At 43.4% G+C, this 14,032-nt stretch overlaps 2 protein-coding genes across 3 annotated transcripts; one reads left to right on the top strand and one right to left on the bottom strand.

The window, feature by feature from the left end:
* Positions 1–62: 62 nt before the first annotated feature.
* On the top strand, positions 63–6,048 carry trim65 (tripartite motif containing 65). Its single transcript, XM_076093139.1, has 8 exons — positions 63–169; positions 660–1,111; positions 1,241–1,336; positions 1,691–1,921; positions 2,095–2,263; positions 2,363–2,452; positions 2,704–2,921; positions 3,698–6,048. The coding sequence occupies exons 2-8, from the start codon at positions 662–664 to the stop codon at positions 4,004–4,006; spliced, it is 1,563 nt and encodes a 520-aa protein (XP_075949254.1). The 5' UTR covers positions 63–169; positions 660–661; the 3' UTR covers positions 4,007–6,048.
* wbp2 (WW domain binding protein 2) lies at positions 5,917–12,496 on the bottom strand. Of its 2 annotated transcripts, none has more exons than XM_076093141.1 (8): positions 12,240–12,496; positions 11,081–11,189; positions 10,737–10,872; positions 10,515–10,607; positions 10,277–10,423; positions 10,032–10,154; positions 9,760–9,836; positions 5,917–8,441 (listed from the first exon to the last, which is right to left on the bottom strand). In XM_076093141.1, exons 1-8 carry the CDS (start codon positions 12,296–12,298, stop codon positions 8,274–8,276), a joined length of 912 nt encoding a protein of 303 aa, XP_075949256.1. In that variant the 5' UTR covers positions 12,299–12,496; the 3' UTR covers positions 5,917–8,273. The 2 variants fall into 2 exon arrangements, with proteins under 2 accessions (XP_075949256.1, XP_075949258.1); XM_076093143.1 differs by having other exon boundaries at positions 5,917–7,336; positions 12,240–12,494.
* Between the last annotated feature and the right edge of the window lie 1,536 nt (positions 12,497–14,032).

Below are 14,032 nucleotides of genomic sequence, written 5' to 3'. Positions count from 1 at the left end.
GGTAGTAACAATGTAGTTAGTGTTAGACTCTAATTATCTCCGTTTCTCAATTTTCCCAACAGCACATGAAGGCATCATTTTTGCGTCTGTCGTCATCAGGGAAGCTTCGTCTGACGACATTCAGTATTCACACAAATGCCGTGCACGAATGTATTTATCTGTTGAGAGGGTAAGACAATATATTGTGTCGTTTTATATGATGTATAGGGTTGTGCTTAAAAGTGAGCGCTTATTTACAGTCAAGTCACCAGACTGTTGTGATGTGTTGACTATTATTATTTGTCCCTACGTTCTACAGTAGCTAACGTCCACTGACCTGAATCCAGGCTAATGTTAGCAAACGTTAGCTCTTCTTTCTATTTGGCTAAGTTAATGTGCGTTACCATTTGGACTGAGCCTTGTATCGCTGCTTGTCCGTGGCTTTGCTGCTGCACGGTCTGATAACTGGCACTAACAAAAATTGGGGCTGTTAAATTGTTTTTTTTTAACCCTTTTGGGAAAGTCTTTCTTTATAAATGGCTTAAAATGTGATACTAACCTCTTATTACAGATACACAGTTATGTTACATTACTGTCATGGTGCACGCATATGATACACTTATACGTTGGAGTTCTATCACATCATGACCAACCTCTTCCTTCTGCTCTCTTTTTCACAGAGATGGCTGCTCACCCTTCAGAGATGGAGTCTCAGAATTCAACCCTGAACTGCGTCATATGCCTGGAGCGTTTCCGGATCCCCGTCACCATCCCCTGCGGTCACACCTTCTGTCAAAGGTGCATCACCATTCACTGGGACACCAAGAGCAAGGCCGATATCGGACCTCGGTGCCCAATCTGCAACGAGGAGTTCGCCACCAGGCCCATCCTCAAGCGTAATGTGTCCATGTCGGTCTTGACCGAGGCTGCAAACAGCACCGACCCCTCCTGCAGAGAGTCGCTCATGAGGGGAGGCGAAGGGGCGAGACCCATGCTGCTGTGTGACCGCCATAAAAAGCCTCTGGTTTATTACTGCAGGCAGGACAAAATGTCTGTGTGCTGCGAGTGTGGCATCTCAGAGTGCGTGAACCACGAGAAGGTCTTGTTAGAGGCCGAAAGGGAAAATCAAGAGGTAAAGTAACACGATGCCACCACGGTTGTGTAGCTGGTGTTGTAACATGGACTTACTGCGGTATCAAAGGGCACTGTGATCGTGACTATGTGAAGTGTCCAGTCTGACTCTGACGTGTGTTCTTTACAGCTGCTGCTGGAAAGGAAGAGTACGGAGGTCGGGAAACTCACTGAAGAGACGCAGAAAAGTATTGTGGACTTGGCTGAGAATATCAATCAAGCTAAGGTAAACCACAAACTGTTCCCTCTGTGAAAGTGGGTCGAAGGCTTAATCCAACTCCTGCTGTGTGTTAAAGTGATCCCACCCTGACTTTTAATCAAATGTTTTTCAAGCGGTGTTGACTCTCACCTCCTGCTGCTGTCTCACACACATTTAAATAGGAATAGCACGCCCGCAAGACATGTAAGTAAAACATGAAATGTTCAGGTCTTTGGTGACACAGCTGCAGATGAAGCTTGATATTGTAGATAAATAAAAAAGTCTGGGAAAAAAAGAATTCGGACTGGACACCGTTAACCACATGAGGCCAAATTCCTCAAAGCAGGCTCGAGGAATGATTCTACACTTTCCAATAAATAGGTGACTCTTCAGCAGACTTCTTCCTGGGTCAGTGTCAAGTTCTTCTCCCTGATTAAAACACTGGCTGAGAAGCAGGAGGCTACAGAGCGCTTCATTGAGGAGCAGAAAGAAGCTGCCATCGCCGAGGCGGAGGCACGGCTAGCTGAACTCGAGCAGCGCTCCCAGATACTACGAGAGAGCCAGGGACAGATAGCGGCGGTGCATGACCTCTCTGATACAGATCTCATCAAGGTTTGTACCTTTACGCAACCATTTGGCTCAAATGGAAAGACTGTTATGTCACACTACGACTATATTGCACTGAAACAGTGAGATGCCCCCCTATCTACTAACATAAGGAGAGAAGAACATCATCAACCGCTAAATCATCGAGGCTTTCTTTTCAAATGCATATCTCTTCACAGGAATCGATGGTCCTAGAAGTTCCACGTTTCAAAGATATTCCCACAGATGTAACGCCAAACCTTCCAGAGCGATTGAACGGCGTCACCGATGTCCTTACCCGAGTCTCCAAGCTGGTGTTTGAGGACCTAGAGAAAGCTGTGAGCGCCGCTGTGGGTCCGGACGAAGATGGTAACACGATGTTTCCCTCGGTGGCAATTTAGCTTGAATTGCCAGCGGCTTGTTCCCCAATCTTTGCTCTGTGTTCTTTACATTGTCTTTGGCCTCCAGGTTCTCCTCAGGATAAGAAGCCGATCCTAGCTGTGGTTCCCAGTCCAGCCACTCCGTGCCACCCGGGTGGGAAGGAGGGCCTCAGCGCTTGTGAGTCCTTAGTACTAATTATCAACCTGATTCTCTGGTTCTTCTGGATATAATTCATTTGCAGAAGCGCAGCAGGGTAATAAGCTCCAGTGTTTGGATGACATTAATTATGAAAAGCCAAAGTTGGGGACAGCAATGTTATTCCTGTGACCATAGATTGACTTTGTAAGTTGAAACACAAACGCATGCTAACACTGTGGTTATATCTGTTCCTGCTTCAAACCGTCTCATTCCTTTCTTCCGCATAACAGACCGGTGCGCTCTGACCTTTGACCCCCGCACGGCCAACGGGCACCTGTTTCTGTCCCAGGAGTACCGGAAGGCGGAGCACCTGACCTCCGGGCCACGCCCCGTCCCGGCCAATGAAGCGCGCTTCGACCACACGTGGCAGGTGCTCTGCTTTCAGGGCTTCACTTGTGGACAGCACTACTGGGAGCTGGAGGTGTCCAAGCCCTGGGCCTACCTCGGGGTAAGGAACCTCGCATGTCGTGTGTTTGTACGCTGTTCTTTTGAGAGTGGTTCAGTAAAGCTCCGATATTCAGGAAAACTAGCCGAGTTGAACAGGAATCACAATGCGATCTTAAAGGGACGGTTCCCTCCAAAATCAAAAATCCATGTCTTTCCTCTTATCCGTAGTGCCATATATCATGCCATGTTTCGGTGTGAGTTGCCAAGTGTGCCGTAGAAATGTCCACCTTCTCTGAAATATAATGACAGTAAATATTACATATAATATAAAATATTATATGTATATTTGTTTACATGAGCACCAAAAGGACACAGGCAGCGCTTCTCCAAAAATCACGTCCAGTGTTGCAATGAAAATCGTATGAACTTGCAAAATCCCGACATGCATCCAGTTACACGTGGAAACATTGGAGTTTGCAGACGACGCTACTCCGCTTTCTAGAGCCAGTAGTTTTGATTTGATTGGCTGATGGTCATGGATGAACGGGGGAAAGTCTGACAAACTTCTAGGATTAAAAAAAAAGATAACTGAGTCAGTTAAGAGGTACAGTTACTAAAAAAGTATTTTGCAGGTGAACCTTGTCTGCCATGCACAAATCTGCTGAGTGGTCGTTTTGGAAGACCCAGCCATTGCCTTTTTGTCATTAATATTGGCGTTTCTGCACAACAGGGTAGCACTTCATTTCTTTAGGTGATCATCTGACTTTTCCTCCAGGGTCTGCTTCCTTTGTGAGGCACACAATTCACTCCCCCCCCCCCCCCCCCGCTTCTCATCAGGTGACCTACGAGACCATCCCCAGGAAGGAGAAGGGCAAGCGGTGCATGGTGGGTATGAACGAGCTGTCCTGGAGCCTGCAGCTGGACCAGCATCAGCTCAGCGCCTGGCACAACGGCCGGCGGGAGACTCTGGCCGGCCTCTCGCAGCACAGCCGCATCGGCATGCTGCTGGACTACGAGGCGGGGACGCTCACCTACTACGGAGACGGGCAGACCAGGCTCCACGCCTTCCACTGTGCCTTCAGCCGGGAGCTGTTCCCCGCCTGCTGGATAGGTGAGGGGGTCAGCGTCACCCTCTGCTCCACATGAGCTGAATCATAAAAAGGAAGAAGGGAGCTCAGTAATGAGAAGCACTATCAAACAAAGGCACTAGCAGACTCAACATAGAGGATCCCCCTTAAACATTTGGGAGGTTTTGTTTCCTTTTTTTCCTTCTTTACAATAACTTTCTTCCTACAATGTTTTAAGCAGAAGAACTGACTGTAGTCGGCCTTCTACCTGCAAACTGTCCACCTGGCTGTGACTTATTACATAATTACTTACCACACAACAATAACAGCTAAGGAACTGGTCTCAAACTCTGGTCCCAAAGAGCCTCAGGGTTCTATTGTAAGGACGACAATACATCATTTCTTCACAGCATAGATGAAATAACCCTCATTTTAGGATAGACGTCTGCTTTCACGAAGGAAAAGCCCAATCCCCTCAACTCAGTGTGTCAGACTATTGTACTTTCACTACACAAAATTGAGTTTCCTTGTTTCACTGCAAGGCAATACACATTATTATGAAATCCATCGAGGGATTAGTTAGAAACCAGAGAGTACAGTACTGTGCCCGACTCTGGTCACCTCTGAAGAAATAGTTCATTTTTGGGAGATTTTTGGTAAAGAAGCTACAGCCAGTAGCCGGTTAGCCTAGCTTAGCATAAAGGCTGGAAACAGTCTAATTAACGCATTACCTGGCAACCAGTGGAGACTACAGGAAGTAGAATAAATAGTCCACAACCTTCCGTAAAACTACAACCTGTCGTTTTTACACTTTTTTTTTCAACGAGTTAAAATCGGTGAGCTTTAGAGGTGCTGGTTGGTGACTTTTGTTACCTGTTAGGACAGAGCAAGGCCAGCTGTTTCCAGTCTTTAAACTAAGATTAGCTAACGTCTGATTGCTGTAGATTTATATTAAGCTGACAAACACTGAGTTGAATCACTCTTATCTCAGCCAGAAAGTGAATACGTGTATTTCCTCCTGGTGTAAGCGTCTCTAACTGACCACTGCCGGGTTTTTTTTTTATCAAGTCTGCTCTTCTAATGTGGGGATGGAAATAGATGAAATCCTGCCTGGGCTACACTGGCACACACATATAGCAGTATGAGAAAGCCAGAGACCTTCTTGCATTGCTGTTAGAAGCCATTTGTTGAGGAATGAGTTAATACATCACCCTTGCTGTCTGGAAATTCTGGTTATACTTGAATTTTTAAAATGTTATGTTCAAGTACTGGCCTTCAAGTGGGGGAAAAAAGAAAAATTGCTCATTGGTGCACAAACCTTTCACAACTTTTTTGGTTTCTGGGCAGAACTCCGCCTCAGAAGGAAGTGAGCCAGTTCATGTTGTGCATACGGGACAATAAGCCACAGCAGGATGTCGTGAATATAATTCATTTTATTAGACACTGTCCCGTTAAAAGTACAACGCCCTCTGTTGTACCATGAGCACCGTAGGTGGGCTGTACATTACTACTGACACTACAGGGCTGAGAAGGGATCTTGGGATTTTAGCACGAATGCACAAATGATTCGCCCTGCCTGTACAGTTTTAAACCTTTGATGCTGAAAGTATTGTGATGGAATCTGCTGTAATGTACAAATGTTTCTAATGGACTTTGGCCTTTAAAAAAAAAAAAATCATGAGCACTTAAGAGTGAATAGCTGTGACTTTGAGGCACTTGAGGCTCAGGACATCATGAGTCAGGATTTGGGAAGCTGCTGTGGATTTGCACAAGTTGTCTGAGACGCAGACGAGGACTACGGACTCTGAGAAGGGAAGAAGCACACTTCCAATGCCGTTTTAGCCTCGTGGCATAAAACATAACCCCTGGTGCAGACTCTCGAATATGTTTATGTTGAGTACGCTGATGCACCGTGCTGTGTTTTTAGTGGAATACCCATCAATTTGTGATTTGGCAATGCTCGGTGTAGAAATAAAGGCAAAGAAAGTGTTTTTTCACATGAATCAAGATCCATTTAATAAAATCCAATCCAATGCATACATGCATGAGTTGAGATCATGCTTTGTTTTCCGTACTTGAGCCATTTTACATGAATTATTCAATAAATTAGTTTGAAATAAATACAGAGCTTTATTATTATTATTATCATACACACAGCCATGACAGAGCGAACAGGAGCCCGATGCATAGCATTCTGAGTGCAAAGAATCAGCCACGGATGTGCCACAGATACAGTATACAGATAAGTGACTAAGAAGCGGAGAGACTCAGATACTGAGGTGCTCAGATCAGATTTAAAGACCGACCTCAAACTGGGGGGAGTCAAGACCACAACCACAGGAAGTAGAAACAGTGAGAAAGATCATCGAATGGTCTTGTTCGTTTCTACAATGTCTACAATGTACATAAGAAGAATGAGAGGTGAAGCAGGCTGGCGGTGAGTCTGACCATTTGTTTTCTCGAAATGTTCAGAGGCATGACACAACAGGAAGTGACATCATTGGGTAACTGCTCTGCTCTTGCACATTGTAAAGATAATCCCTTCTGGCAGTGCGGTCGCCCTCGCTCTCTGCCTCTAATCCAGGATCAGGGATTGACTGCGTGGGCTCGACGCCGCTCTAATCTTTGTGGTCCTCTCGTCCACTGAAACACGTCAAAGCAGACCAGGCGGCACTGCAATCCGCTCCCTTTACAAAAGTTCGTTTTTCCTCTAGGTTAGTGTTCTCGAGAAAACATCTCATTTTGAAAAGTCTACATATTAAAAGCCTGTACACACAAATAATAGAAAAATAAAACACTGCATTCAGCTTGCCTCTGAATAGACTAGCAAAGTAATTAACATTGTTAGATTCATTCTAGTTTAATGAGACAGTCATAGAAAAAGTCTAAGTGAGTGTCGCAACTCGGCTGAATCTGAAGTTTAGGGTGGCGGTATGATTCTTGGGACACCTGCAAGACAGTTGAATGGTAAAATAGCTCGTCAGGTTACAAAGGTTTTGTCAACGACATTGAAGGAAAAAAAAGCCTCTAAATCCAGACAACTCTGGCAACTCTGGCCTCAAAGGTCGCTACCAATACTTCTTATTTCCATCAAGTAAAAGGTGCTTCTGTAGAGAATGAAACCCATTACAATATAGGAATAATTCAGATGAATGTGAAAAGGTGTAGGCTGAGGTGGGAAAGCAATGGAATGAAAAGGTGGAACCACATGGACTGAGGAGGAAGATGAGAAAGAGGGATCCATGGTGAAAAGGAAAACGTTAGCCTTCCTGATGTCCAGTTAATGGAATGGAAAACAAGGTGATCCAGTAGGACAGAGATAACAAGAGACAGAGAGCAGTGAGGGTGACATCAAGCAGGTCTACTGGTTCTTCTTGTCTTCTGGTGGGGAGTAGGGAGGAGGCTTGTCCTGTGGAGAGAGGAGAGTTATGGTTTGAGACAACACACGCTCAGTGAAATCTGGTCTGCACTTGCTGAAAGGGTCACTAGCTGGCGCTCGATTGTAGAACTCGAGGAGGATCGATTCGTTACACTGAGCCATCCACAGAGGGTGCTTTATGGGCGGGAATTACAATTCTGCAACTATTGTAAAGATCTTTAATAAAAGACCAGAAACAAATCTATCTATTTAAAAACGTTCTATTGTATATTGAGCGCCATCCATTCAAGCATTGCAAAAAAGGCCCGTCAGGTCGAGAGCACCCAAAAAGCACCTGAGCGGACGCCATCCCTTTATTTCTAGCGCCATCTGCTGGAACACTCCAACACCACAGCTTCACTTATACAGCGCATTTGTGATAGCGCACAGCTTTAGACCGTTTCCCAGCCTTCATTCAATAAGCCTTGCGGTAAACAGGGAATGCCACATGTTATGCCTACTATGTCTACGAAGCTCCACAACTTGAGTATCGATTAATTTGATGATCTGTCATATTGTGTGCTACTGTACCACAAATCCCTTTTGAAATTAATCTTATTCAAGAGGGTGGTCTTTCAATTTGAGGGCATGACTCGTTGATTTTTACATTCAAATTTTGTAATGCTTCCCCTCAAAACCCTGCCCTTGCACTCAAATAGCCCGTGCTTTTTTCCGCCCATACGAGCGCACGGAGTAAGTGTGAGAACGGCCGAGTCTGTGCAAGCAACGGTATATCTGAGTGCAAGCATACAGTTTGAGCAGAAGCAGAGCAAATGTAAGCGTAAGCAGAGGCTATTTGAGTGCGAGGACAGGGTTTTGAAGGAAAGCATTGCAAAATCTGAACATGAAATCAATGAGTCATACTCTCAAATTGAAAGACCACCCTCTTGAATAAAGATCAGAAAAAAAGCCCCAAAATATCCTTGCATCACTCCTTTACGTTGTAGTTCCTGATGCACAATAGATACCACCTCATCCATATTAGTGTGTTGCTTTCCTCTGAATCAGGCGGCAACCTCCGGGTCATGAAAGTGAAGCCAATGCAGAAGTGCCTTAAACTTGCATTCTCTCTACTGACCAGCAGGGGGCGACTCCTCTGATTGCAAAAAGAAGTCAGATTGTATAGAAGTCTATGAGAAAATGGCTCTACTTCTCTCTTGATTTATTCCCTCAGTAAACATTGTAAACATGAGTTTATGGTCTCAATCTCTAGTTTCAAGTCTTCTTCAACACAGCATGATGTTCATTTAGTAAATGATGGTCCATTTAGAGTCAAATAGACCATAAAGCAGGTTATGCTTTAGGGCGGGGCTACCTTGCTACAGGTCGTTACCACAGCGTTGTCCGGTCAGGCAGTTGTCCGTGTTTTCATTTTAAAACTTTAAAATAAACCCTTTCACAGTACGTCTTCAATTCATGAGTTATTTGTAACATTTTTGTCACCGAAAACTATCTTTTTCAGTGCTCAGTTTTTTAGCTCCACAAGATAAAAACAAGATATACAGTCTATGTTCTGAAAAGGCCAAATTCACAACAATGTCTCTTCAATGTCCGGATGTTTATGATAATATGGTGATTCTGGGTATTTCCTTACTTCTTCCCAGAGATGTAAACAATAAGGTGATCTCCTTTGGTTGTTGCCATGCAGCTTTTGCCTTATGTGACGGTGCTTGTTGTGATTGGCTGAACCTGTCTGAATCTATCTTGAAGCAAATAAAAGAAATTCGTAATTTCAGCAGAGTAAAATGTTTCCTTTGCATGTGTATTGCTACATTCAGTGTCGGCGTTCTTTTTATTATTGAGTAATCTGCTCATTAATTGTATTTTCATCATATATATCATATCATATATATCAGTTTGTCTATAATATTGTCAGAAAATAGTGAAAAACTATAATTTCCCAGAGCCTAAGGTGATGTCTTTAAATTTCATAAAATCCTCACATTTTAGAAGCTGGAAACAGAAAATTGTTTGCTTGAAACATTATAGGATTAATTGTTTATCCAAATACTTATTCAGTTATTTGACTAATTGTTTCAGCTACAATTCAGTGGTATATTTTAAAATTCCCTTAAAAATCTAGCTCTTAAAGGGAGGAACTCTTAGAAGAGTTAGAAACAAAAAGTAAATACCGATATCTGTAATATTGACCAAAACACTGGACAAAATATTAACAATAGCTGCATGCAGCCAGTTAAGAAATTGAAGGAAACCCTAAATAACTAAATGGAGAAACATAACAAATACTGGTCACTCTATAAAGGGAACAAGTGGCAATTCAACAACTACTGTGCAAAAGGTGAGTGATGCTCACTAGCTCATACCAATATATAATAAATATCAGTATCTCAGCCAGGTGGTAGATAAATCAATGCAACATCAGATGTGTAGCAGAGGGACGGAGGGACCCCTACCTGTGGCAGGTACACGTGTGTAGGAGGCAGTGTGGCTCCGCTAGCGCTGGCTGCTGCCTCGGCTGCTTTGGCCTCCGCTGGGACAGAGAGGAGAAGTTTACGATCAATACCTGGGATATATTAGATGACTGAAGCTAAGCAAGCCTGAGGTACAAAGGGTGGTATAATGTGAGCGGGGGAAAGGAAATTAAAAAGGCATTGATCATTGGCTGATCAACGCATTAACACCTGGAGTCAACTGGAGTCAGAGACTCTTTGCCAGGGAGCCTCACCTGCTGCTGAGGAGGGGAGGTCAGGGTCGTGGGGGGGCTGTTGGCCTAGAGGAGCAGAATAAGGAGGCGGAGGTATGTAGGCCGCAGACGCTTCAAACGCTGGAGGGTTGGGGTAGAATCCACCTGGATAGCAGATGCACAGAGCTGCAGATTAGACCAGCTATACACTGAACACTCTTACACGAGTTGAAGGAGATTTTTATCCAGGTGATAATGACAACGGCTGCGATTATTACAGCCCCTACCCGGTGGAGGAGGGTTGGGGTAGGAGTAGCCGGGTGGAGGTCCAGCAGGGTACATCCCGTTAGCAGGGGGAGGAGGGTAAGCATAAGCCCCGTTGGCCATGTAAGGGCATCCACCAAACCCAGCAGTCACTGGCTGACCTCTCGACGCTGCAAGACACAAAGCAGCAAGAGAACGCAAGACATGAAGAAACAATGGACAAGAATACAAGATACTGGTAATGTGGCTTTGTAAGCATACCCTGAGCTGCGACCTGCAGCATGTACTGGCCAAACTCTATAGCTCCTCCAGCAGCAAAGATGAGCTTGAACATAGCACTGCCCTCCCAGCCACCTGTAAGCGACAACACAAGGAGGGAATCCCTGGAGTTACTGTGTGCCCAACAGACTAACAGATACAGAAGACCCTGCGATCATGTGTAACCTAACAGTGAAACACATGTACCTGCACACATATACCTACCTCCAGGCTCTGAGCTGACGGTACCCTTGATGTAGTTGGCTCCCAATACAGGTTGCTTGATCTCACAGCCCTTTATTAGGTAGAAGGGCATCATGAAGGACTGCAGTGCGTCCCGCCCTTTAGACACAAAGATCACCTGAAAGAAAACAACAGCAACTAACATCATCTCAGCACTCACCTGAACTCATGAACCCCACTCCCTTATAAGACTTGGGGAAAGCTAAACCAAATGCTGCTCATTAGTTGATTCAGAGTTCGACAGATTGTTTTGTACAAGCTGTCAACGGTGGCAGTAAGAGGCTGTGGCTGAATCACAGATAGGACATCTGGGTCATGTCTCTCACCCGGTATGGAGTTAGGTAGATGCTGCCCTTCTTGCTCTTTCTGAAGGCTTCAGGCAGACTGTCCGCATCGCAGAAGACAAGCTCCACGTTATCATAGTTCATCAACACACTGGGGACAGAAACAGACACAATCAGTGGATCACACGACACAACGATGCGATGATTTCTATCACATCCTTTTTTCAATGTACAAAAAATAAATAAAATGTATTTGATAAACAGTATGACTCAAACCCCACTACCATACTCTTTCACTTTAAACAGCTTAACAAATTTGATCACTGGGTTATTGTGCAACTGTCCAGTTACTATACATGGCCCATGACTTGGTTTCAGCAAATAGAACCAGAGTAAAAGGATTAGGCCATCTAGTGACAGGGCTTACTACTGGTTCTGGGTTAGCTGTAATGGGTTTATCATTGCGCTGCTCTATGTTCGAGAAGAATCTGTCACCGATGTTCATGTATGACTCGCTGTGACTTGGTCTGGACGGCGCAAAACAAAACAAACGTTTTATAGTAGAGCGGGACAGAGTGCAGGTGGTGACGACAGGAGGCAATGCAGCAGTCAATGCTCCGGCACTGTTACAAAATGATTAAGTAACATGTCACCCTCGACAGGTTTGTCTAAATGTAACGTTTACAACAAGTAAACATGGATGTAACCACGCGAAGCCTTCTACAGCTGAGCGCAGTGATGCTATAACAGGTTGAAGGCCACGAGTCCGAGACCCCGGTTCCGTAAGAAGCAACCCGAATATTCTGTTAACAAACATGGCGTTTTAAACATATATGTGTGTATGTTTGGTGTCGTTTTGCACTGATCATAAGCCACTCTTCAATTATGCTTATGTACCATAAAGCACTTTGTTAAAATGACAAGTATAATGACAGAATTACACCAGGTTGTATGACAAATAAGCTAACTGATGCTAAAAGTTGCCATTTGGCTGAAGTTAGCACACAGAGTTAGCGGTAGTTAGCTCTCGTTACTTGATATGAATGTCGAATTTGCAAGCCTCTGGCTGGCATGTAACGTTAACGTTAAAGTATCTTCTCCAATGAAGTTATCAGAGACACATGTTTGTCTTTAGTTTTAAATGAGTATGGTGTCTGTGTAGTTAACGGTAACCGCTAGCTAGCCCCGTTGCACCCGCTACCTTTCACTGTTGTTGATGATGACTCCGCCGGACTCCGAGTGGTTCTGGTTCAGAGTCATGTCGACCGGCCTCCAGACTCTCCGACGACTAAAAGATGACCGGTTGTGTTCCTCTGCCAGACAACGTATCTACGGGCCTTTCTGCCGCCTCGGTAGCTTTCCTCTCTGCGTTGTAATAACGGTTGTTGTGAAAATGCTGCTCGGTTCTGATGTTGCACCTGCCCTTCCGCCATTCGCGTGAAACGCCCACCGTGTGACGTCACGCGTCCTTAAAAATGAAATGCGTTTACCTGTTTTTTTTTTTTTACAGCCTATGTTGTTGATTGAAAGAAAATGTGTTTTAATTTTTCTGAAAAAGTACCCATTAGGTTTATTTAATAAATATTGAGTCAGTTTAAAATGTATTGAATGAATGGTGAGAAATAATGTTTTCTTTGCGCAGTTGTTAAGACTACTACTACTGCTACTAGTTTAGGATGGGAATATAAATAAAGGTTAAATAAAAAATAATTAAAAGAAGAAGAAGAATGAAAATAAGAAGATCTTTTTTAAACCCACATTAATAAAAATAAATGAATGGCTGTGACATGCATTAAAACTACTTTGTAATTTGTACTCACAGTATGTTGAATGTAACACATTCTGTTAATCAAACAGGAAAAAAGAGAAATTATACTGTGTTAACTTACATTTCATGTAAACATTAAAATATGCCACAAAATGTTTCCTCATAATGCATCTGAATGCGTACATTTGTATCTACCAAACGTTTCTATTCTGTATGTGTGTTTAAATGCATCTATTTTTAGTTTGACTAATATCGGCACATAACAGTTATTGATATATGTTTAGTGCATATCCAGTAGAAGGCATGTGCCTCTTACAGTAAGAAACAGCTCTTCTCAGAATGAGTCAAGGAAAGGAGAGCGGTCAGGTTGCAAAAGTACCCGCATGCTTGTGAAAGATGCAAGAAGATGCAACTTCATGGTGTGGGTTGGCAAACAATAGTGGAGGTCTTTGTCTGTCTGGCCCTCTCTTTGTCTCTCTCTGACACACACACACACACACACGGTCCCAACCACAAAGTGGGACTGAATGGAACTGACCTTTTTTTGTGTCAAATTATATAAAAAAGTAAGTTGTGTCAAATTTAGTGGGTTTTGGACTGATGGTCAGACAAAGCAAGCCATTTGAGTATGTCGCTAGTTGGCGCCAAAATCTAAATAAATATTTTCTTTTTTATTGTCATTTTCCAATAAAGATTCCATAAAAATGTATTTAACATCCTGCTCTATACAGCTAAGAATTCTCACTTTACATTTGCAGTATATCTTCTATTTATATTCTTTTACATTAATACACTCACACTACATTTTTTTTAAATGGTGAAGGGTTAGTGTAAGAGCTAGCAAAACGAACTAAACAGAATCAAAAAATATATTAAAATTTGTATAATATATGTAATTGGTCATAGAAAAGATGATACTGACATATATACAGAAAGAAAGAAATCAAGAAAAAATATTGAAAGCCTTCGGATAAAGATATATGTGCCGATAGATGTGTAATTACATATTAGAGTATTGACAGACATTACATCTCAGTGCAGTGACCATAATAGTTTAATGGAGTAAATCAACTTTGGAACAGGATACGTCCTGAAGCAACACAGGTAGGGCTAACAATACACAACCCACAGATGGACCGTCTCATGTTACATGCTGTTTCATTACCTCATTCAGCTGCAGTTCCTCACGTGTCAGACTTCCACCATGGATTTAGATTCACCACGGT

Source organism: Anarhichas minor, unplaced genomic scaffold (assembly GCF_050575085.1).
Source record: "Anarhichas minor isolate MPS153535 unplaced genomic scaffold, ASM5057508v1 ptg000017l, whole genome shotgun sequence".
Classification (NCBI taxonomy): domain Eukaryota; kingdom Metazoa; phylum Chordata; class Actinopteri; order Perciformes; family Anarhichadidae; genus Anarhichas; species Anarhichas minor.
The sequence above is the reverse complement of the archived record's forward strand: the minus strand, read 5'-3'. Positions and strand labels throughout refer to the sequence as shown.

Coding starts and splice junctions, on each gene's coding strand:
- trim65 (XM_076093139.1), top strand. CDS start 662: ATGGCTGCTCACCCTTCAGAGATGGAGTCTCAGAATTCAACCCTGAAC. Junction 1,337..1,690: donor AGAATATCAATCAAGCTAAG/GTAAACCACAAA, acceptor TCCAATAAATAG/GTGACTCTTCAGCAGACTTC. Junction 2,922..3,697: donor AGCCCTGGGCCTACCTCGGG/GTAAGGAACCTC, acceptor GCTTCTCATCAG/GTGACCTACGAGACCATCCC.
- wbp2 (XM_076093141.1), bottom strand. CDS start 12,298: ATGACTCTGAACCAGAACCACTCGGAGTCCGGCGGAGTCATCATCAAC. Junction 10,873..11,080: donor TCTACCTAACTCCATACCGG/GTGAGAGACATG, acceptor GTTTTCTTTCAG/GTGATCTTTGTGTCTAAAGG. Junction 10,608..10,736: donor CGTCAGCTCAGAGCCTGGAG/GTAGGTATATGT, acceptor TGTCGCTTACAG/GTGGCTGGGAGGGCAGTGCT.